The sequence below is a fragment of the Eumetopias jubatus genome, unplaced genomic scaffold, assembly GCF_037043125.1.
Source record: "Eumetopias jubatus isolate StellerSeaLion01/CBP00866 unplaced genomic scaffold, mEumJub1_p1.0 scaffold_2, whole genome shotgun sequence".
NCBI lineage: Eukaryota > Metazoa > Chordata > Mammalia > Carnivora > Otariidae > Eumetopias > Eumetopias jubatus.
Genome location: NW_028274808.1, coordinates 96,822,737 through 96,847,840, shown reverse-complemented (window position 1 = coordinate 96,847,840; position 25,104 = coordinate 96,822,737). Strand labels below are relative to the sequence as shown.

General features: G+C 36.9%; 1 protein-coding gene across 1 annotated transcript in view; it reads left to right on the top strand.

Annotated features, from left to right (window-relative positions):
- The window catches only part of INTU (inturned planar cell polarity protein), an 81,700-nt gene that overhangs the window by 15,143 nt on the left and 41,453 nt on the right, over positions 1–25,104 (top strand). The window contains exons 2-4 of the mRNA XM_028102280.2: positions 877–1,415; positions 11,154–11,239; positions 20,705–20,908. Of these exons, the coding sequence (XP_027958081.1) occupies positions 877–1,415; positions 11,154–11,239; positions 20,705–20,908 (829 nt within the window). The remainder of the gene's footprint in view (positions 1–876; positions 1,416–11,153; positions 11,240–20,704; positions 20,909–25,104) is intronic.

Sequence of the window (25,104 nt, the reverse complement as noted above, 5' to 3'; positions counted from 1 at the left end):
TCCCTGCTCCGCGGGAGGCCTGCTTCTCCCTCTCCCACTCCCCCTGCTTGTGTTCCCTCTCTCGCTGTGTCTCTCTGTCAAATAAAAAAAAAAAAAAAGATGAGCATTTTGTTTTTTTAATGCTGTTTCAGTCATTTTAATAGCAGTACTTTTGTTTTTTTCAATGGCCTACTTCCCAGTTAAATTTTTTTTAAACAATCACATGATGAATTATGTAATATGTGGTTTACTTTTCTTACTACAATTATTCATAAAAAGGAGTTTTATGGAAATTATAAGCTATAGAAGCAATCACTATTAACTGTGATTATAAACTAGTTGTTTTCAGAGATTTTAGTTTATGGTGAGGTGAACGTTTGTTTTTTTGAAAATTTATTGTATAAACAAATCTTATTAATAATGGTAGACTTTAGCTTTCTTCTTAACATGACAGCCGTGCTGAAGAGTTTCTATGCAAATGGGATGTTTTTATGTCCAATTTCCAAATGGCTATGTCTGGATACAATTGCACAATCAACTATTAATGTAAATTATTGTCCAATGAAATTGTTTAAAGTGGGCAATAACCTTACAAGGGCTGAATTAAAATGAAAAAAAAACACCTTAGATTCTAGAAGGAGGCCATCTCCTTTTTTTGTTTTCTATCACTATGCTTTTTTGATACCCTCTCCTCCAACCCCATTTCTTCAAGACTCTTAAAAAGTGTCCTAGAAAATAATGTTGATGCTTATAATAAATCAGAAACAGTAAGGAGACTTTGAAATAATCAAAGAACTTTCACCTCCTCCCACCCCCCTGCACCCCTGGTGCCCGAAAGACATAACTATTTTTCTTATGTTTGGCTGCTATTCAGAGCGTCTTTTCTATCTTTCACAGTGAGGTTGAACCTGAATGGCTGGACAGTGTGCAGAAAAATGGAGAATTATTTTATTTGGAATTGAGTGAGGATGAAGAAGAAAGCCTCCTTCCTGAGACTCCTACAGTGAACCATGTCAGGTTCAGTGAAAATGAGATTATAATTGAAGAGGATGATTACAAAGAAGGAAAAAAGTATGAACCTAAACTCAAGCGGTTTACCAAAATTTTAAAAACTAAAAGTCTTTTACCTAAGCGCTACAATAAAAAAAATAGGAATGACAATGAGCTGGTGTCCATTCTAAAGCATCAATCCAATCAGAAAACAGGAGTTGTTGTCCAACAGCGGTACAAGGATGTGAATGTTTATGTAAACCCCAAAAAGTTAACTGTGACCAAAGCCAAAGAGCAGCTCAAGCTTCTGGAAGTCCTGGTTGGGATTATCCATCAGAGCAAGTGGAGCTGGAAAAAAAGTGGAAAACAGGGCAGTGGAGAGAGACTTGTGGTCCATGGCCTGCTGCCAGGAGGCTCTGCTATGAAGAGCGGTCAGATATTAATTGGTAAGTGTTGCTGGTTAACACTGTGCTTGTTTGCAGAGATTCATGATTAGTGATACCTTGTGAGTCGTGATCAAAACAATTATATCCAAAGTCTCAACAGATTAAGGACTGCTTGATGATATTTGGGACAGTAGTGAAATTGTTAATCATGGTGTACTACAAGGCATGATGTTCTTAAAATAAGTACTTTGGTGAGTTGAATATGTGTGTGCCTTGTTTAGGCCAAGGAATAGCTTAACTAATTTTTGAGTTTTGAATTATATCATTTTATTTCATCTTGGTTATGTTTGCTGACAAGAAAAAGAAAATAAGTTAATTTTACAGTGATAATTTAGATTTGAATGACCTATATCCAATAGCATGATATAAAAATATGTAATTTATGAATAAAAATACTTTTAAATTGTATGTTTGCACTTGAGTACACTAAGTTCTTGGAGTGGTTTTAAACTGTTTCGTTTGGCATATTTAGCAACAGTGATGTTATACATAAATTTCCTTTTAAGGGTGCTTGTCATAAAATATCTCATCAGTTTGAAGGGAAAAAAATATATCCGAAAGTTATTCTGAATATATACTAAGGTGAGCATTTTGTATTGCTGATACATTTTCAGCTGTTAGATATAATGCTTGAGTTAGAGGCAACTTCGTTACTTAGGTAAAAGCTATATTAGTCAAATGTGAGAATATATTATTAATGAAACTTAAAAGTTATTAACAAATCTAAAAGCTGACAGTCTTTAAAGTTGACTCAGCCTACAAGATTTAGATACAGCAACTTTTATAGCTACCTTAGAAACATTTAGAAATATTTCTTTAAGTCCAAGTTGCATTTGTTTGTTCACTGAGTCCACAAAATTTTTGAGCATCTGCTAAGTGTCAGGAATACAAAGATTACTCTAAACATCCACTCACTCCTCTTAAGAAGCTCCTACTCTGGTGCAAGAGGTGGGTGAGAAATAGGCAGACAGTTTCGCATAGTATGATAAGTGCCATGATAGGATTTACAAGAACAAATCACATAGGAAGAGCATCTATGCAGTGTGTGTTCCAAATGGTTGCGACAAGATCTCCACATTCTCTTCTTAACAATGCAGTGTTGATACTCCTCCCATGGAGAGTTAAGTTTTTGTGTCCTCCCTTCCCTACCCCTGTGGGCCTGGACTACAGCTTAAGTAGTACTATGTGATTTCAGAGGTGGGATCATAAAAGGGGATGCAGCTTCTGCACCCAGTTGCCATTGTGTCAGCAAGGCCGGTCCACATGAAGAGGCCATGAGTACTATTCTGGCTGATCACCCCAGCTGAGGCCTCAGCCACCCTGCAGCATCAGCTACCACACATGAGTGAAGAAGCCTTCCAGAAAATTCCAGCCCCAACCATCATGTGGCTGCAATCACAGGGGGAACCCCAAGTAAAAACCTCAGCTAAGCCCAGTCAACTCCAGAACCAGGAAAGATAATAAATGTTGTTTTAAACTCCGAAGTTTTGGGGTCATTTGTTATGCAGCAGCGGATAGCTGGAACAGAAGCTAATATCATGCTTACATTCTCTCAGGTGCTCAACTTCCTTTTTTATAAAATGTCTTTAAGGTTTATTCTTTTCATTCTGTCAGAGGATGCCAGAATTCATGCTTATGAAATCTTGCCTGGTTGTTGCCAACCACCATAATTTTAGGATACCACATGATGGAAAACTTCTATATTTATCTGGGGCCTCTGCTCAGGACCTAATTGGCCTGATTTGTAGACAAATCTCTAAAATTCTTTTTACCCAGGGGCGCCTGGGTGGCTCAGTCGTTAAGCGTCTGCCTTCTGCTCAGGTTATGATCCCAGGGTCCTGGGACTGAGCCCTGCATCAGGCTCCCTGCTCGGCAGGAAGCCTGCTTCTCCCTCTCCCACCCTTGATGCTTGTGTTCCTTCTCTCGCTGTGTCTCTCTCTGTCAAATAAATAAATAAAATCTTTAAAAAAAATAAAATAAAATTCTTTTTACCCATTTCCCTTGAAACCTAGTGGAGAGGTGGTTATGGTCAGTGAGTGTCCCATTCCATGTTTCCTTTCCCCTGATCCTCACTCCAGTCTGCTGAGCCTTCTAGGAATGCCACTTACCTCTCGACCTGATCTTTTTGCACCATCTGTATGGGAGGAAAGAGAATGAACTGTAGAGAGGAAGAGGCTGCTAGGTAGTCCTGTTGTTTATCTTTAAAATAATTTAAAGTTACACAGGATGCTGGTAGTATACTTTTTGACTTGAGTGTGGTTACGTGGGTATGTTCACTTTTTGATAATTTATTGTTGTACTATTATAGTTTGTACACTTTTCTGCATGTGTATGAATAGCAATAAAAAGGCAGAAAAATGAAGTTCATGATTTCCGTTTCATAATGGAAAGTTTATGATTTACCAATAAGTAAAAAAAAAGATTTGTCAAAATAAAATGATTATTTCATCCTTGGTGCATAGCAAAATGCTTGGTTGATAAATAAGCCCTCAAAAACATTTATTAAATAAATGCATAAACTATGTAGAAAAATATGTGCAGGGAAAACAATTGGAAGTAAATATAAATACAGCATAATGCTATTAGTGTTGGGTTTGTGTGGAGACATTATAGGTGGTTTGTTTTCTGTTTTTTCAGATTTTTAATTTTATGGTGATGTTGTATATTTTTATTTTTTTATTTTTTTTAAAGATTTTATTTATTTATTTGAGAGAGAGAGAATGAGAGACAGAGAGCATGAGAGGGAAGAGGGTCAGAGGGAGAAGCAGACCCCCCCGCTGAGCAGGGAGCCCGATGTGGGACTCGATCCTGGGACTCCAGGATCATGACCTGAGCCGAAGGCAGTCGCTTAACCAACTGAGACACCCAGGCGCCCTGATGTTGTATATTTTTAAAGTTACATACTTTGGGAATAAATAATGGACAATTTTAATATCATAGTGACTTTGATAATCCCCCAGCACTGAATTTTCTCATTTGTTTCTTTCATGGTTTCATTTTACACTGAAGTCTGTGGTTGAACTGTGAGGTAACCCCATAGGCAGAAGGATCTTGAAAACTTTGTCCTGGTAAAGCAGTTTGCTCTGGTGACTTCTGCCATTGTCTAGCTGGAGAATGACCCTCCTTTGACTAAAGTGCATTGGCCAACACAGTGAGACTGGTGACTGTTTTTCATTCTTTCCTTTCATGACAGTAGAACTCTATTCTATTCTGATTCTTCTTTCCTGGGGTTTTGGGGGTTTTGCTGCATTTTCTAGTGCCATTTTTGCTGTTCTTGCTGCTGACTTGCATCTTTATTTTTTATTTCTGAGTTTTTCTTAAAGACTGACTGCTGAGGGGCACCAGGGCGGCTCAGTTGGTTAAGCATCCAACTCTTGATTTCCAGCTCAGGTCATGATCCCAGGGTTGAGTTCAAGCCCTGTGTTGGGCTCCATGCCCAGCGTGGAGCCTGCTTAAGACTCTCTCCTTCTCCCTCTGCCCCTACCCTGCTCCTCCCCACCCCCATGCGCGTGAGTGTGTGCATGTGCTCTCTCGCTCAAACAAATAAATAAATCTTAAAAAAAAAAAAAAAAGTTTGACAGCACATTGCTCCTTAATTACCGGTAGCCAGCCTCTATCCCTAGACCAAAGCATATTCTCTTTACCTGTATCCTAGAAACTGCGTTATCACCCTGGTGATTTTTTTTTTCAAGATGACCCATTTTTACTCATTTTAACTAGATGTTTTTTAAGGATTGGAAAGGATAGGGCTAAAGAAATCACATTAATGTTCTAGACACACATACCCCTGTAGAATGTTTCTGCTCAACAATAAAAAAAAGTTTTTATTTTAAGTGCTTTTTGTGCAACTTCCAATGTTCTCACCTGCGATCACTGAATAACTTTGTTTTGTATGACATACTTGTGCTATTTCTCTTTTACATTTTTTGCAGTTTTTTTACTTTTTAAAAATCTTTTTGAGGCATAACATATATTCATAACATGGACAAATCTTAAGTGTACATTCAACAAATTTTGACATATGTTATATGCCTGTGTAACTACCAACCAGATCAAGATAAAGAACATTTCCAGTACCCAGAAGGCTCCATGGTGCCTCCTCCCAGTTAATACCCTCTCCCTTCCAAAAGTCAAGTTTTCTATTAACAGAGTTGATTTTTCCTCCTCCTCTTCTTTTTTTTTTTTAATTTTACCCCTTCTTAAACTTCATTTAAAGGAAGTATAAAGGGGTGCCTGGGTGGCTCAGTCGTTAAGCATCTGCCTTTCGCTCAGGTCAGGATCCCAGCAGGAAGCCTGCTTCTCCCTCTCCCTCTACCCCTGCTTGTGCTCCCTCTCTCGCTGTGTCTCTCTCTGTCAAATGGATAAATAAAATCTTTAAAAAAAAAAAAAAAGGAAGTATAAAGTGTGTATTGTCTTGCACTTTCTTTATTTTATAATCTGTGAGAAATATCCAGGCTGTTGCTATGTAGTATTCCATTGTATATTCATTTTTCCATTTCACTGTTGATGGACATTCTGGTTGTTTCCAGTTAAAACATTTGAAGTGCTTTTTTAAAAAGATAGGTTTGGTTTTTTGTGAATATCTAATGAATGTTTTTATTCTTTAATATTTTATATGTTGTTATTTGATACACATTTTTATTTTCACCTTTTGTAATACTTGAAACATTTCAATTTTCTTTTCCTCCCTTTATTTTTATTTTTATTTTTTTTAAAGATTTTATTTATTTGAGAGAGAGAGAATGAGAGAGAGAGAGAGAGCGCACATGAGAGGGGGGAGGGTCAGAGGGAGAAGCAGACTCCCTGCTGAGCAGGGAGCCCGATGCGGGACTGGATCCCAGGACTCCAGGATCATGACCTGAGCTGAAGGCAGTTGCCCAACCAACTGAGCCACCCGGGCGTCCCTCCTCCCTTTATTTTTAAAGATTTATTTATTTTATTTTTACTTATTATTATTTTTAAAGATTTTATTTGTCCATTTGTCAGAGAGATAGCACAAGCAGGGAGAGTGGCAGGCAGAGGGAGAAGCAGGCTCCCCCTGAGCAAGGAGCCAGATGTGGGGCTCAATCCCAGGACTCCGGGATCATGACCTGAGCCAAAGGCAGACGCTTAACCAACTGAGCCACCCAGGCATCCCTATTTATTTATTTTAGAGAGAGAGAGTGAGAGCAAGCTGGGAGAAGGGCAGAGAGAGAGGGACAGAGAATCTTAAGCAGACTCCGAGCTGAGCATGGAGCCCGTTGCAGGGCTTGATCTCACAACCCCAAGATCGTGACCTAAGCTGAAACCAAGAGTCACACGCTTCACCGACTGAGCCACCCAGGTGCCCCAATATTTCAATTTTGGTAACGAAAGTAACTCCGCTGTGTTTTTCTGTCTCTCCTCCTTCACATCATTTCTTTCCCACATTTTACCTGTGGTACTTGACCTGGTGGTAAAGGAAAGAAACAAGCAGTGACTTCATTGCAAAGATAGAATTAGAGTTTTTAGGCCTTCCTAGAGAGTTTCTGGTGCAGTTACTTCCTTCTACAGATGAGTACCAGAAAGATTACGTGATTTACCCCAGAACAGAGGGCAGTCAGTGATAAAGCTGGGACCTACAAGTCCTGATTTCTATTCACAAAACTCTTTCACTTGCTGTGGTGCTTCACTTGAATGGGTGGAGGAAGTGCCAAAGGATTTCTCTTTGAAGCCAAAAAGAAAAGGAATTATTTAATCCTTTCAAAATGTAATTTGGAAATAAGGATTAAGCTACAACAATGTACCACTTAACCCATTTAATCCATTTTGGGACACTTATCCAAAAGAAATAATCTAAAACAGATCTGTAAACCATGACCTGTATGTCAGATCAGTCCTACCACTCATTTTTGTAGTCTGAAAACTGAGAATGGTTTTTACCTTTTCAGTGATTAAAAAATAAAAATCAAAAGAACAATATTTTATTACATATGAAAGTTATGTGAAATTCACATGTTAGTGTTCATAAATAAAATTGTATTGGAACCCAGGCACATTCATATGTTATTGTCTATTGCTGTTTTCGGACTACAGTTGCAGAGTAGAGTAGTGGCTGCAACAAAAACCATATGGCCTGCAGAGCCTAAAATATTTACTTATCTGGCCCTTTACAGAAAGTTTGCTGAACCCAGATGTAAAAGAAGGAAAACTATGTGCATGAAAACATTTATTTAAGCATTTTTTAAGTAAGTATAAAAATAAAAAGCATGAAAATGTCAAACTGGAGTATGGTTATTTGAATTATAATTTAATAAATGTCTGCGTTATTTGACTATTAAAATTGTAATCTAAACACTATGTACCAACATAAAAATTCTTATTGAGAGGTTTAAAAGGATGAAATTCCTTTATACCTCATTTGTGTCAACGTAAGTAAAGACTAAAAATAATATGCGAAAATAATTATGGCTATAAGTGCTGGGGTCATCAGTAATTTTTCAACATTTCTTTAGTATTATTTTCTATTTTAATGAGAAATAAAAACCTTGCACCAGTTTCTTATCCAGCATCATCAGGCAATGTGATGTTTTACTTAATCAAATGTTTTGAATGATAGTTACAATATATGAGCCACCATTATTCAAGGATTTCTAGAATGATAGATTAGGAGAGACCATAATTTTCTGCTTTTGCCCTCATATTATAAATGAGGGATTGATATTGATGCTCAAAAAAATGTATAATAAAGTTAATTCTCTCAAGATTTAAGAATTTTTCAGTAAATGTCTTGAAAGTAAATGCATTAACTTGAATGTATTACGGCAGTATGGTAAGTATGTTTCAAAAAAATGAGATCTTCCCCCTGAAGTCAAATTCAGCTTAATTTAAAAGACCAATTTAAACGCAGTCTGATCCCACCCCACTGGCACATACATACTTCCAGTCCTTCTGTCATGAATCCCTCCTTCTAATAAGATTGATTTAGTTTTTTCTCCAGTGACCTCTTTGTACCTTGTATATCCAGGCCTGTTCTTTTTCATTCATGGTCCATGATTCTCATTTGGTGCTTAGCCAAGACTGCTTTGTATTGTTAGGCAGGTGTATTCATTTTCTATTGCTGCTGTGACAAATTACTACAAACTTAGTCGTTTAAAACAACACAGATTTATCATCTTGCAGTTCTGGAAGTTAGAAGTCGAAAATGTGCCCTCTTGCACTAAAATCAAAGTATCCACAGGGCTGCATTCCTTTCGGATTCTCTAGGGTAGAAATCCCGTTCCTCGGCCAGCTTTTCAGAGGCCACTTGAGCTCCTTGTCTTGTGGTCCCTTCCTGCCTCTTCAAAGCCAGCAGTGTAGCATTTTTCAAGTCTCTCTCTGACTCTGACCCTCCTGCCTCCCGCCTATAAACACTCTGTGATTACATTGGGCCACTTAGATAATCTCCCGATCACATCCTTAACATGCCAAGTCCCTTTTGCCATGTAAGGTAACATTCACAGATTTCAGTGATTAGGATGTGAACAACTTTAGGGGACCATTATCTGCCTACCACAGTGGGTTTTTTTTTTTTTTTAGTAAAATAATGAGTTTTAATTTGTTTTTATAACAGTAATATTTGTTTAATGTAGACAGTTTAAAAAATAAAGCAAAAAAAGGAAAAGCCCATACACCCAAAGGCAACATTTTATAGATATACGTATATATATCTTTCCCTTTTTCTACATTTATGTGTAATAGTTTTATTTTTAAAATAATTTCTTAAACTGTATATTCATTTTGCATATAGTATAAATAGAGTAGTAAACAAACTTTGACATATATATTTTCATAGCCCTTGATGCCCTTCAGTACACATTTGATATTAAGTAGATGCTCAGGAATGCAATGATGGATTTTCTCAAATGACTAATTTTACATTGAGGAATTGATTTAAGCACTGTGATAAACTGATTTCATTTCTTATCTAACGGTTCAAACAATTTCATGCAGTTCATTTCCTTTCAGCCTTTGACAGGGCATCCTAATGACTCTGTGTGCTTGCTGAGAAAGAACTTTGCCCACTGAAGTGATAGGATGTCCAGGAAGCCTGCCGTTTCTGAGTCACAGAGTTGCTGACAAAAACTTGAGGAAAACAAATATCTGGGAGAATGAGAAGTGGATATAACACTTCTGTTGTAGAAGGAGAAAATTTTCTACTAAACATTTTAAAATATTATGTATACTACACTCACTCTAAAATTAATTTTCATATGTTATGATAATACATGTATGTCTCCTACTTTTAGAACTTTGTTAGACGTGTTTTCAGATGGTTACTCCCTACAACACTACTGTCCAAGGCTGTTCACTACACAACCATCCTTGAAAAAATAATCCAGAACAACGACTTCAGTGCCTTGCCTTGAAAGATGTACAAAAACATGAGAGACTGATGGGAGAATCGTCTACCAACACTATTATCCATATACATGTTTATAATTTTTTTCCCCAGAGTATGAAGCTCCATAATGGTAGAGATTTTTGTCTGTTTTGTTCAATTCTCTATCTATAGTGCCTAGAACAGTGCATGGCACACAGTAGGTGCTCAGTAAAACTATGTTAGATGAATATTAATTATTTGGTTGTTTCCTAATGGTATGTTTAGGAATGATAAAAAATAACCTTGGTGTGTATATATTTCTATTAATAAAACTCAGTTATTTTAATATTACCTCTAATTATGTTACAAAAGTAAATTTTCATTTTAACACTGATCTTTATTTTATGAAAGCCACCAAATTTGATAAACATACACATTTAAAGAAAAACCATGGAAAAGGAGCTTTTACCAAAATATTCTGTGGATTTTGCTGTTATTGTTTTTTTTTAATTTTATTTATTTATTTTTGAGAGAGAGAAAGAGCACGAGTGGGGGTGAGGGACAGAGGGAGAAGCAGACTCCCCACTGAGCAGGGAGCCCAGTGTAGGACTCCATCCCAGGACCCTGGGATCATGACCTGAGCTGAAGGCAGAGACACCCAACAACTGAGCCACACAGGCACGCAGAACATGCTGTGGATTTTGTTATGGTTGGGCCCTTGGAAACAAAGAGCTGTGTGTAGACACAGATCAATAATAGCAGTGAATGCCACAGCATATTGAGTTATGATGTACCACATGGATTTAATTAAAATTTCAGCCAATTTTTTTTTACTGTGGGTTTAAGTGATTAGATTCAATTTTGCTAAGTGCAGTACTTGGTTTATGCTACAAATTTTGTATTTGTCCTTTGAGTTTACATAATTCTCCCAGTTGTATCCAAAATGAGAATATTCATCTCTTTAAATATCCGTAAGTTGTAGGGGCGCCCGGGTGGCTCAGTCGTTAAGCATCTGCCTTCGGCTCAGGTCATGATCTCAGGGTCCTGGGATCGAGCCCTGCATCGAGCCCCGCATCGGGCTCCCTGCTCCACAGGAGGCCTGCTTCTCCCTCTCCCACTCCCCCTGCTTGTGCTCCCTCTCTCACTGTGTCTCTTTCTGTCAAATAGATAAATGAAATCTTTAATAAATAAATAAATAAATATCCATAGATTGTATTTAGTTATGGCATAACATTGGCCTGTATTATAATATAAGAAAAGAGTGGAGTGGGAGCTTAGCTCTGCTGCTATGAGCTGTATAATAATAATGAGTTCCATAGTATTTTGAAGAGGTTGGAATAGATGCTTTTAATGTTCCAATTCTAGATCTTTTTGGTTTTTGGATATTCATACAACAACCTTTGTTATTCTGTTTTCAGGTGATGTCCTTCTTGCTGTGAATGATGTTGATGTGACCTCTGAGAACATAGAGAGAGTTCTGTCTTGCATTCCTGGACCTATGCAGGTATGAACAGTCTTTTTTGTATTTTATGATGAATTACAGAAAATAAAGACATCCTGTACTGTTTTCATTTTTAAGATTCTGAAAGTTATCTTGTATAAGGTGAGTTACACTTACATACTTGACTATTTAAAAAATTATAGCTCTTGTTAACATTTTTAGCTTTTGGAGATTATTCTAAAAAGAGAGAAATATCTACAACTAAAACTCCTATGTAAAGCAGGAATAATGACAATAATAAAAAAAAAATGTAATGACCAGCCTGCCTTTATGACTACTTTATATGTTGATGATAATCCATTTCCTAAAGAAGTCATTTTAAACAGTCATGGAATTTTCTTTTCTCTGATTTATTAAAATGACTATTCCTATAAAGTTTTTTAATGTGGTTTTATTTATTTTAAAAACTAAATAAAATTAAATTTAAAAAAGAAATGAAAAAAAACTATACTATTTTCTTGATTTTTTTTTTCTGTTATCTAGTTTTAGCCTTATTCCTGAGCTTTTATTTAGCTACTTAGTGAATTATTTTTCATTCCTTGTAGATAAAAATAAATCTCTTTCATAATAGTTATTTTGATAGTCTAAGCATTGACATTTTGTATCATAGATGACATTTTTAGGTCATTAGATGTATTTTGAAAGTGCTGTACTTTCTGTTTATGAATGCTCTGCTCTTGTTAGTATCAGGAATTAGCTTTCTCTCTTTTGAGGAGTAAGAAGGATGATATGCTTTAGATAGGTTGGATATTCTATAAAACTATGAGAGCATGAACTACTTTCTGGATTGATCAGGATGAAGAACAGAATCCCTGATAAAACAGAATCTTCCTGCATCTGATTTGAGATTCTGAAATAATAGGACCCATGATGAAATTCTTTATTGTCTAAGAAATAATGTCTCCCTTATGTTCACTTCTTTCTCTTAAAACACACACACACACAGCAAAGACACACATGGATGCTCTATAAAAGTAGCTATCTTTGGAAATGCAGAATGAAAGTGCTGGAATAACTATGGCAGCCAGTGACCAGCAGTGCCTATGAATGGATAAAGAGATGTCGATGGAGACAGATTGGTGTTTGAAATACGAACAATCAGGCAGACACCAGCCATAATGCTGAAGTAGGGTATACTGTTGTCCCCTTTGGTTGTCAGATGTGGAGAGGGCCTAGGGTGAGCCAGGTTACTAGGGCACCTCAGGGGGCTCAGACAGCAGCTACTTACCAATCAGTAATGAAGAATTACAGTATTCTAACAACTGAAAAACTGGCCGCATGTCAGCCCCAGGTCCGGGCTCCTCCTTTCTTGCCTCTGGCAGTTGCAGGTATCTGCCAGTGTTGCCAGAGTTCAGCCACGGCTCTTCTGTCTTCCAAAAACAATTATGTTTACAGTGGAGTCACATTATACTTATGTTTAATTAACTGCAAATTCAGCTGTGCATACTTAGAAGTAAAAAAAAAAGAGGAAGAAATAATGATTTAAATATTTTGGTCCGATTCCACCCACCGTTTACACGTCCTCGTTAAGTAGGAAGTAGGAGTCGTGTATCTGCTGTTGGCCCAGTTTGCCTTTTATGGCATGAGCATCTTGCTGCATTAAGTGTGGTTCTGCATTTAAATACACACATACACACACATGCACACACACAGGCACGCACATGGCTTTTACGTGCCAATATGTACATCTTGTGCCTAAATAAAGAAACAGCAGTTTGTTTTGAAAATGGAAGAAAAACTGTTTTGAGTTGTTTGAATTTATCGTATTGAGAGAGTATGTTATACTCCAGCACATTCGCCTTCCTAATGTAAGCTCAGAGTGATTTTGACAGCATATAATTTGAGAATATAACCCCATCATAAGATGTATATTATTGAAATCTTTTTTAAATCTTTTAAAATCTTTTCTATTTAAGAAAATAAACTTTCTTCTTATTATAAAGGTAATACATGTTCATTGTAAAAATTGGAAAATATGAAGAAGTAAGGGACAAAATCTTCGAAAATCCCATCACCTGAGGATATTCATGATTAATATTTTGGAATATTTTATTCTAGTTTAACCCCTTGAGTATAAACATGTATGCATTTGTTTGGTTTCCTGGCAGAAATACCTTGGTATTGTAGCCATGTTGTACTCAAAAGCAAGCACCAGCATTTGGCATGATGAGTCTTTAATAATGATTTACAACATCGTTAAAATTCCTTTAACTAGAAGTAACGTTAATTAGTAAACCACATTTTTCTTACATCATTAGTGTTGAAAGGGGGGTAAAGTATAAGCTTCTAACTACCAGCCATGTAAACTAGGGGGTTCATAGCAGGCTCAGGGAGGACAGCAGTAGAATTGGGAGGGGAACTAGTGTTTGTACATATCAGGCAGTATGTTGGTGCTTTGCTAATATCATTTATTTAGTAATTTCATTTATTCCTCATAACAGTTTGTAAGATACCAATAATTGTGTTTCTATTTTGTATCTGAAGAAAAAGAATCTAAGAGAGATTTAATGATTTCTCCAAGGTTGCAGAATTAATAACTCAAGGAACTGAAACTGACTCCAGAGCATGATCCTTCCATCTCTCACATGGCCTGGGTGGGGCTTCATTCCCACCCGGCCAGAACTAACTGAGGTGGACTTGTCCCAGAAAAAGTTGTTTTACCTGATTTGTATCTATGGCAGCTAAAACAGTTATTCAAGCAGTAAGAGAAGAGGAATGCTGATTTATAAAGAATACCATAGGAGACTTTTTAACATTTAAATTTGGAACTCTCTAATGGCAATATTTTAAACTTCTACTCGATCTATAAAAATGGTCTGAACGCTTTTTGTCATCTGACAGAAGATGGCCTGGGAGCTATCTACAATGTGGTAATGTGGTAGAATGAGGTCAGAGCTCCATTTTAAACCTTGCTCTGAGCAAGTTGCCAAACTGTTCTGGGTTTCAGTTTTCTCATCTATAATCAGAGAGATCTGAGCAAATATATCTGAGCCCAGTTCCAACTCTACAGTTCTGTGCTTGATTTTTAAATAAGTTCTGTTAAAAAATAGATTCAGAATACCAGAGTGAAATCCAGAGGTGAAACCTATATGCTAGATGAGGTACAAAAAGCCCAAATCATTTCTTTTAAAGCCAAGTTTTAACATTCTACAAAAATAGTTGTCTTAGATTCTCCAAAAATGTTATCTGTTATGAAAGAAAAAAAAGGCTGGAGAATTGTTCTAGACTAAGGAACAATGAAGTGACATATAACTAAATGCAGTGGCTAATCCTTAATTGATCCTGGATTGCAGTGGGGAACAGCTGTATTGCGACAATTGGGGAAATTTGGGAAAAGACTTTGAGAACAGTATTTTATTTACTTGTTTTTTTCTCTCTCTCTTTTTTTTATTTTATTATGTTATGTTCATCACCATACATCATTAGTTTTTGATTTAGAGTTCCATGATTCATTGTTTGCATATAACACCCAATGCTCCATTCAGTACATGCCCTCTTTAATACCCATCACCAAGCTAACCCATCCCCCCACCCCCTCCCCTGTATTTTTTTATTTTTTTATTTAAAGATTTTATTTATTTTTTTGACAGAGAAAGACACAGCGAGAGAGGGAACACAAGCAGGGGGAGTGGTAGAGGGAGAAACAGGCTTCCTGCTGAGCAGGGAGCCCGATGCGGGGCTCGATCCCAGGACTCTGGGATCATGACCTGAGCCGAAGGCAGACGCTTAATGACGGAGCCACCCAGGCGCCCCGAGAACAGTATTATATTTAATATTCAAATTACTAAGTGTGATAATTATATTTGGTTATATAGGAGAAGGCCCCTATCCTTAGGAGATACGTGCTCAGGTATTTAGCAATAAAGCATTTAAAATGTCAGCAGATAATTCTGAAGCGATTCAGCCAATTTTTTTTTTTGAATACATAAAGTGGGGGTGAGGATGGAAGGAGAGGGGAGTAAGAGAAGAGAAGGAGAAAGCAAATGTGACAAAATGTTAATTGGTGAAACTAGGTGAGGAATAATGCATGGGTAATTATTATGTTATTGCAACTTTTCTACAGGTTTGAAATTTTTTAAAATAAGTAAGAAGTTGTGGGTTTGAGAAAAAGAGGTTTTAGGTATTTAAAATGACAAGAACAAAGGTGCAAGTACCGTTCTAATTACTGACTTTGTGACCTTTATCTACTGCTGTAGCTCTATGCATTCATTTATTCAACAAGCACATAATTGTATATATTATAGCATATACCACCCATTCCTGGCTTGATCAGGGAGCTCCAAAATTTGCAGTTGACCACGGTTGATTGCATTAAGGACTGGGCCATAGTTCATTTTCCTGGAGCTTTGGAGGAAACCAACTCCTTTTATAGGAGATCAGCCTGTAGAACATTAGTGCTGGACTATTACCTTTCAAGTATGTCTTAGATCCAAGAGAGCGGGGGAAAAGTTTTTTTAAAGGAGATGATGGTTGGGTGGAGTGTTTCAACTTTTATTATTTCCTTGTTACACAAAAGTGATGTATATGCCGTGGAAAAATTGGGAAATAGACTGGCAAAATTAAAAAAAAAAATTGTAAATCTACTCTATTCTCAGAACCCAGAAGTACCATCTGTGTGAATATTTTATTTTATTTTTTTTAAGATTTTATTTATTTATTTGAGAGAGAGAATGAGAGACAGAGAGCATGAGAGGGAGGAGGGTAAGAGGGAGAAGCAGACTCCCCGCTGAGCAGGGAGCCCCATGCAGGACTCGATCCCGGGACTCCAGGATCATGACCTGAGCCGAAGGCAGTCGCTTAACCAACTGAGCCACCCAGGCGCCCCTGTGTGGATATTTTTAAATGGAGGATTGGCTTGATCAGGTTTGCATTTTAGGAATATTTCACTCTTAATGGGACTAGAGGTTGGGAAACCAGGTGACTGGCTTCACAGCAGTCCAGTTGAGAGCTGATAAAAAGACCTGTGGATATGGAGGAAGGAATAGATTAAATTTAAGATAATGTAAAGGAAGGAGGACAGTACTTCCTGCAGAATAAAGAGAAGTCCAAGATGCCTTCCAGGTTTCATCTTGAGTGAGATTGCCTGAAGAGAAGAGGATCAAGGAGAGAGAATTTGCTGAGTCATATAGACTCATTTTCTTCAGAATTTTGACTGAGGAATATTCAAAGCATCTGCCTGACAAAGGAGAAAGGACCAGACAGGCAGATAGCAGTGCAGATGTTGTGATAGAGACCCCATGAGGGCCGTGAGGCAGAGGTGAGAGACTGGTCAGCTTTTGGAGCTGCTTCAGATTCTGACAACCTCCCTGGATTCCATCTGTGAAGAGGATGGCATGGTAGCTAACAGAAAGAAAGAATTTGCTTGTTTGTTTGACAGAGGCTGAAGAGAAATTGCTTGTTAAATGGAAGGGTTAAAGATAGAAGCAGAGAGAGGATAATTAAACAAGATTTTGGAAGTGATGAGTTATGAAGAACATGTCTTTGGATCCGAGGAAAGGCACACCATCTCCTGAACTGGAAGGAAAGGATGAAAGGGTGGGCAAATTGCACATACACACATACACACACACAAAAAAAACATTTTGAGGGAGACAGGCGATGAGGAATGATGAAACATTGTCACAGGTTAATGCCCATGGAGGAAGAGAAACCCTTTTATAAGAAGTTTCATGTAAACTATTTTATATTGGATGGTTGTGTTTTTGTTTTTGTTTTCAGATTTTATTTACTTAGAGAGCACAAGCCGAGGGAGGGGCAGAGGGAGAGGGAGAGAGAGAAGGGACCCCAAGCAGACTCCACACTAAGCACGGAGCCCGATGTGGGGTCCATCCCATGACCCTGAGATCATGACCTGAGCCAAAATTAAGAGTCAGATGCTCAACTGACTAACCCACCCAAGTGCTCCCTCTAGATGTTTCTTAATAAAAGTTTTCTATAAAATATATCCTTAATATTTATGTATATCAACCCCTTTTTAAAAATAGCATATAACTCTTAATTTAGTTATTTGTCTCATCCATTATCATTTTATCAAGGCAACCAGATATCCTGAAATTTATAGCTATTTAACATGTAAGCTTTCCAAAATGTCTTGCTAAAGGATAATTATCTTTGCATAATGGAGCTAACTTTACTTAAATCAGAATAATGGTGGCTAAAATAGTCCTTAAAAGAATTTTAATGGATGGTTCAGTGGTGTGTGTATTTGAGTTTTTGACATGGTGAGGGGAAAATGTCCTTACAGCACAGGAACGAAGTGCAGTTGTTTGCCAAGTATAACATTAGTTTGCAAGTATGTCATTTTTCACTAAGCATAACAAACTAGTCTTAAATTTTAGGTCGTTGTTGCTGCCTAAAGTAAAATTAGCGAGTTTCTGAGTTTACCATCTCATTTCCTTTTGTCATTTTTGGTGAGTCACAGCCGGTCTTTTGACCTCTCTGTCCACAAGAATCTTAGCTGGAAAAGATGTCCTCCTTGTGCTGAGGCACATTTCTTTCTCCGAAGACCACCTTTCTCCTCTTTCACTGCTGGTATGCACGGCTCTCACAGACACTCCAACAGACCCAGCCTGTCTCTGTGACTTCTGCATCCCTAGGATGCCGCTCATCTCATGCTCCCTGCAGTCAGATTTCTCCCGTCCCCTCCGCTCATATATATAGCTCCTCGCCAGAGCCCAATGCTGGGAACAGTCTCAAAGCTCCCATCTAAGCTGGCATAAACTGTGGGTTCAGGATTTCCCCAAATTCTTAGATTTCTCACATTTTCAAGGAACACCACCATTCTTAGATAAAAGGGCCCTCAACCACCAAGCCATTCACTTCATGAGATCCTTGTTCAAGGATTTTATATGTTTTTGCTTATGTTTGTATTTCTATTTATGTATACATGTTTTGAACATTGCCCACTAGAACAGATGCAACTCTCAGAACATAGTCTTTCAGGCCATCTAATGCTTACCTGTTGCTTGTTTGGGTCAAAACCTCACACCAAAATACTCTTTTTCACATCCTTCTAAGATCATTTCTAAAACAGTGTCTCCTCAGCTGTCTCTCACCTTAATCTTATATTAAGTTTCATCGGATGATGCTTGATTGTTCCCATATAGGATCTCTAGTTTTTTTATATTTTTGTTTAATTTGCCTATTCTTTCCCCGCTAAATACACTAATTTTCTACTCAGCCTTTTTTGATATAGTGTTGTAATATTAAGGGCCCATTTTTCAATAGGTTTATAGCAAACATAAAAAATTTAGTAAAGGTTGACTTTTCTATTTGGAATATTACATGTTTTGTAAAGAAACATGATCATCAGTCCTCAGGAAAATTTTATGAAGAATTTCTGCCCTTCTACTTTCTGTACAGATTACTGCTGATCTTGACCTGAATATATACATATTAATGAATTTAGACCTCATGTCTCTTTTCTTTTCTACTTGTTAATAAAATAAATATGAGACTTTTATTTTAGAAAGGATGTTTATTTAACCTAATTCACTTTAGATAGAGAAAATGTAGTGCCCTTGAGATGCCACAGACAGCTACAGATAGGCAAAATTGATTACAACCATAGTCACTCCTTGTCAACAAAAAAGGATATTTAGATATTTATCTTTTGGAAGGTTTTATTCATCAGGACAAATTTATTTTATAGTATAACACTAATAGTTGGATGGGCTGGTGGGATTACGAATGTTTTAAAAATAATCTGCTTTTATATTTTTGATGAAAAATATAAATATATAAAGCTCATTTTTAAAAAGAGTGACTATATGTGTTAGTATTTATCACATTTAAAGTTGGCCTTAAAAATGGTACCTCTTGGGCACGTGAGTGGTTAAATCGCTTAAGCGTCTGCCTTCGGCTGAGGTCATGATCCCAGGGTCCTGGGATCGAGTCCCGCATCGGGCTCCCTGCTCAGTGGGGAGCCTGCTTCTCCCTGTCCCTCTGCCTGCCGCTTCCCCTGCTTATGTGCTCTCTCCCTGTCAAATAAATAAAATCTGTAAAAAAAAAAGGCACCTCTTATAAATTATTAAAAATTAGGGATTATTTATTACTATCTTGGTAACTTTTTTTAAAGATTTATTTACTTATTTGAGAGAGAGAGTGAGCAGGGGGAGGGGCAGAGGGAGACAAGCAGACTCCCCACTGACCATGGAGCCCAACATGGGGCTCGCTTCCAAGACCCTGAGATCATGACCTAAGCCGAAATCAAGAGTCAGATGCTTAACCAACTGAGCCACCCAGGTGCCCCATCTTGATGATAACTTTCAAAGATTTTCCTCCCAAATGCAACTTAATGTGTACAATTTTATCTGCTTTTAAATATTGGCTAGACCCACCCCCCAGCTTTATTGAGGTATGATTGACAAATAAAAATTGTATATATTTAGGTTGTACATGATTTTTTAAAGTGTACAGTGCGATGATTTAATATACATATATTGAGCAGACTTTTTTATTCTTGATCAAACATGAATTTATTTTTTTCCTTAAAATTTAATCTAATTATAAAAGTCATTACACTTTAATGTTTAAATATGAAACTTTATGAATTATTTCAGTTAGAATATCCTGTTTTACTCATCTGTATTCCGATAAGATTTTAAACATTAGGAATACTTTGTGGTTATATAGCTTATGATGATGTTCTTACTACACCAGATTAGCTATATCTAGTGAAAGCTTCTTTTAGTCAAGATACACACTTGTGCTTCTTTAAAATGAACAAGTTATCTTTGGCCACCTGGCATCTAGACACATAACTCCTTTTTCAAGTAAAAGTAATTGAGAAGTGGAAGCTGCCTTTCAACAACTGGAAAATGGCCACATTCTGAATTCTTACCAATCTTGTCTGACATTAGGCCATGAGAATAAAACTGTCTTGATAAAACTGATAGATAATCTTCTCATGCTCATAGTCCCAGATCTAGCACGTTGATAGTTTTTTCTCTCATTGGTCTTTATTTTCAAGGACCACAAAGAGTGTCTGAGAGAAAAATACTTGAATATCACCTCACTTGAAAGGGAAGCTAAACTGGTTGTATGCAGTTCCTCTTAATCCTGTATCTCTTCCTTTTCCCTTCGCCAGATGAGCTATCAACATTCATAATACAGTGTTGCTCTTTTTGAAATTATGAGATTATATGAATTTTTGTTTTTCCATGGTATTTCTTTGTTATCAGTAACTTAGAATACAGTGATTAAGTTTAAATAATGAATTTTTGTACAGAGAATTATAAATTCTTACTCAATAAATATTTGTAATAATATGTGCCAAAAACTAGGCTAAGAGCTGGAGATAGAAATGTAAATAGAATACATGGTCGTTGACATCAAAGAGTTCATATTGTAGGACAATTTTTAGGTATACTCTGTGCATCTAAATGTCTGTGCATGTACAGACCCTTCTTTGTGAAAACTGCAGCTGACCTTTCCTTGTTGAAAAATCAACACATTGTTTTGTTAAAGGTAAAACTGACTTTTGAAAATACATATGCTGTGAAAAAGGAAACAACTCAACCAAGACAGAAAAAGGCACAGTCAAACACAAATGATTTAGTAAAACTTCTGTGGGGAGAAGAGGTTGAAAGTATCCAGCAAAATATCCTAAACACTCCTCACATCGTTATGTATCTCACACTGCAGCTCGACTCGGAAACATCAAAGGAAGAGGTGAGTGCCCTCTCAAAAGTGCAAGGGAAAAGACTAAGGCCCTTTTATAGTCTCTCAAGTGAATAATAAGCACTTTTTTCCGTCATCCTGTGTCTTTATGGTTTTGGTATGTCTCTTACACACAGCAGTCTTCTGACAAGCCTAATGAGTCCATTTATACAGATTACTGAACTATTTGAATTTGTTTCTACCATCTTCTTTAAAGATTTCTATTTGAACTACTTTTTCCATATTTTTCTTACCTATCATTGGTTACTGTATACTCTTATTTTTTAGTGATTGCTCTTAAAATTTTATCATGATATTTGTCTTAACAGATTCTGTAATACTACCTTAACTCTTTTTTAGAATAATTCAAGGCCCTTAATACACCTTAATTCCAATTATCCCCTCTTCACATACATGCTATTTTCCTCAGTATTTTAATGCTATCATTTTTTAAAAAGATTTATTTATTTTAGAGAGAGAGAGTGTGTGTGCATGCACATAAGTGGGGGGGGAGGGGCAGAGGGAGAGGGAGAGAGAGAGAATCTTAAGCAGGCTGCACGCCCAGTGAGGAGCCCAAGGCAGGGCTCAATGTCACGACCTGAGATCATGACCTGAGCTGAAATCAGGAGTCAGACGCTTAACCAACCGAGCCACCCAGGCACCCTGTGCTGTTATTTTTTTAATCCCAGAAATTGGGCATAATAATGCTAGTCCTGCTACTATTAATTATTATTACATTTTATACATTATAAAACATGTAAGCAATACATGATAAAATGCATATTTTATGCATTATAATTCATACAAATGAACCTTTAAATTTACATATATTCTTACCATTTTCTTTACTCACTATTCTTTCTTACATCTCAGACTGTCCTTATTTGATCAATTTCTTCTTCTTAAGACGTATATTTTAGGCCTTTCTTTATAGTGAAAGTCTCTTGATGGTGAATTCTTTTTGTTGATATTTATCTGATGGTGTTTTTTGCACCTCTTTTTGAAAGGTGCTTTATAATTCTACATTGTATTAGTTAGAATAGGCCAATCACTGTAACAACCCTGATGTCCCAGTGGCTTAACATAATAGAAGTTTATTTCTCATTTCAATATAAATGTTCCTGCTCATGTGGCTCAGTGGTTGGAGCCCTTCATCTAAGGCTCGCATGATTTCCAAAGGCTTCAGAGTCCTCTGTTGGGTCGTTTGTATCTAGTGCACCAATGAGAGAAGAGAGAAAGCATCTAATATCCCATGAGGCAGTTCAGAGTCCTAACTTAAAAGGTGGAACATCACTTCTGCCCATGTTCCAGTGACTGGAACTAGTTATATGGTCTCTCCCAATGCAAGGAGGTAAGAAAATGTAGTTTTCCTATGTGGTGAGGAAGAAGATGAAGTCAACACATGGTATTGCTTATGTCATTCAGGTAGAAAGTTATTTTCTCTAATCTGAAGATAGTATTCCTTTGTCTTCTGACTTCGGTAATTGCTGGTAAGTCTATTGTCAGCCATTCCTTTGTAAGGAATCTTTTATTTTCTTTGTTTAATTTCTTGCTTCTACTATGTCCAAACTATTTTTAACCTCTCTCTTGTATTTTCTATTTAAGCAATCATATTTTTATTTTCAGGTGCTCCTGAAAAGTCTTTAATCTACATTTCAAATCTGCCATAATATTCCTGGTAGTCTCTTGCTGCTTGCTTGTCTTCGTGATTCTGTACTTTATTTCTCCAAGTATTTCATACATATTCTGTGTTCTCTATTCTGCATCTGCCCATTCTACCATCTCTAAGTCCTAAGAGGACTCTGACGTGTGGTAGTTTGCCTTCTTGTGTCCTTGGTGATCACCGACTAGACTTACTGCTTGATTTTATCTCTGGGAGTCCTGTGGTTTGAAAGTGGGAATGCCTTCCTCCAGAGAGAATTTCCTTCTTCTGCTTCTGCCACTGACCTAAGGTACTCCAGGCTTTCTCAGGAGTCCAGGTTTAACACAGTGGTCCTAGGTTCAGCTTACCTTCTTAGTGATTAGCCCAATACCCAGTGTCCTGATTGACACTATTGTAGGCATCAGCCCTCAAGACAGCCCTGCCTCTGTCCTTCTGCCCACCACCACTCACCATTGCCAGCTGAGGCCCTGGCTTGCTTTGCACTTCTGGGGAAGGGGGTTGAAAGGGTATGGAGAAGCTGTCCTTAGAAACCTCTCTACTTCCTACATATCCAGCAGTTCAGCAAGTTATGTTCTAGCCATAGCTCTACTTGTTTTAAACAGCATCAGGGTCTCTCAAAGTGTCCAGTTTACCACAGTGCTTCAAGCAGAAGTGCAGTCTAAAAAGTTGTTACCTAATTTACATTTCTTTGCTTTTGAAATCCTTGCAGGGTATATTCTGATTGCCAGAGCCATTTTATCCAAGGGCTGCATTTCCTTGTGTTGTATCTTCATATATCAAAATTTAGTCAATAATTGAAATGGAAAAAGAAGGAATTTACTTCTAGGTATCTTTTATAATTTTCTGTGTTCCAAAAACATAAGAGACCTAAAGTTAATTATTTTGATTTCTTGCATGTATTACTAATCTTTTATACCTTAAAGCAAATGAGGAAATTAACCATTTATTATACAAAACACAGAACAAAATTCCACGATGGTAGCACCCTGAAATTTTCTAGGTCATCTTGGAGTAGAATACCGCTAAAGCCTTTTGTCATCTTTGCCTTTCTTTCCATGGGAAAGTGTGTAGATGTTTCTCAAATGAACAGGTTTCTGTCTATTGACAGCCCTATATCAACATTGTAATTAGGAGAGGCTTTTTATTCTTACTGAACAGAGTGGAAGCTGCTGCAAATGCATGCTACTAACAAGTGCCTAAAATACAGCTAATTAAATTGGTTGGGAACTATAGAGTTTGCCAGGTCCTTAATAGTGAGGCTTTCTGAGCTGGTTGCTGCAGAGATTGGAAGAGACTTTCTCAAATGACCTGTTTTGCTGGTGTAACTTATTTTACAATGAAATGTCATAGGGTCATTTTGTTTTCATGTGAGTTACATATTTAATAAAAACTTGTCTTCTTCAAGTTATAAGATTTAGAAATTTCAAAAAGCTAATCAAAGACTATTTGGTTATTTGTTTAAAGTGGTGTTTGGTATTTGGCTAAATGCAATGTGTATTTACTAGTCAGGTTTAAATTTATTAAGTAAGCATAACAGAAGATCTTAACTGATGTTTGGCCTAATTTCTTTTTTTTTGTTTGTTTGGCCTAATTTCTAAAGATAAAATTTTTGTGACTGTTTTTACACTAGAAATATTGCAAGAAAATTTGAGTGTTAGGCAGAGTGTATTTGGCCAACATATTCTATAGCAATTTGCATATACTGAATGTGCTCAATAAGTATTAAAAAGTTGTGTCCAGTTTATCATTATTTATATTTGTCCTAATGTGAAAGTTGCCAAGACGTGGACACTAAGTCACATAATTATTTCTCGTAAAGAAAGACCGAAACAAAATGTAGAACACTCTTTAGAAAGAGAACCAAAGAAAAGATATATTTTAGGGGTTTGGACTTTCAATAGTAGCTGTATTAATATTTAGAGATGTTAAATATTAAATAGCATAACTGGGAGCTACTCCGAATTCCCTATGGTTTCTATCTAGAAATTTTTATTTTGCCAGCTTTTAGTTTGCCTTGTGAGAAAAATAGCATGTTGCCTTAAGTCACAACAAAAAAAGTGAGCTACAGAATGGTTCATCCCTTTGTGTAAAACTCCTAGCACAATGCACATCCTGATTTTGAAATTTATTTTATTTTGTAAAAACTGTTTCCTGGGAACATGCTCTTCTTGAAAACAAAAAAAAAAATATTAAGCATTCTGTGAATTATCTTATAGATCTAGTTTTTTCCCTATGATTTAAAATGTGCTTTCTTCATCTGCCTTCAGCTCAGGTCATGATCCCAGGGTCCTGGGATCGAGCCCCGCATCGAGCTCCCTGCTCAGCGGGAAGCCTGCTTCTCCCTCTCCCTCTCCCACTCCCCCTGCTTGTGTGCCCTCTCTCGCTGTGTCTCTCTGTCAAATAAATAAATAAAATATTTAAAAAATATCTTTAAAAAATAAAATAAAATGTGCTTTCTTTTAAAGTTTGAATTCAGATTAATTTGTGGTGGGAAAACCCTCTTAAATTTAAGACAGATAAGATATCATAACATCATAAATACTGC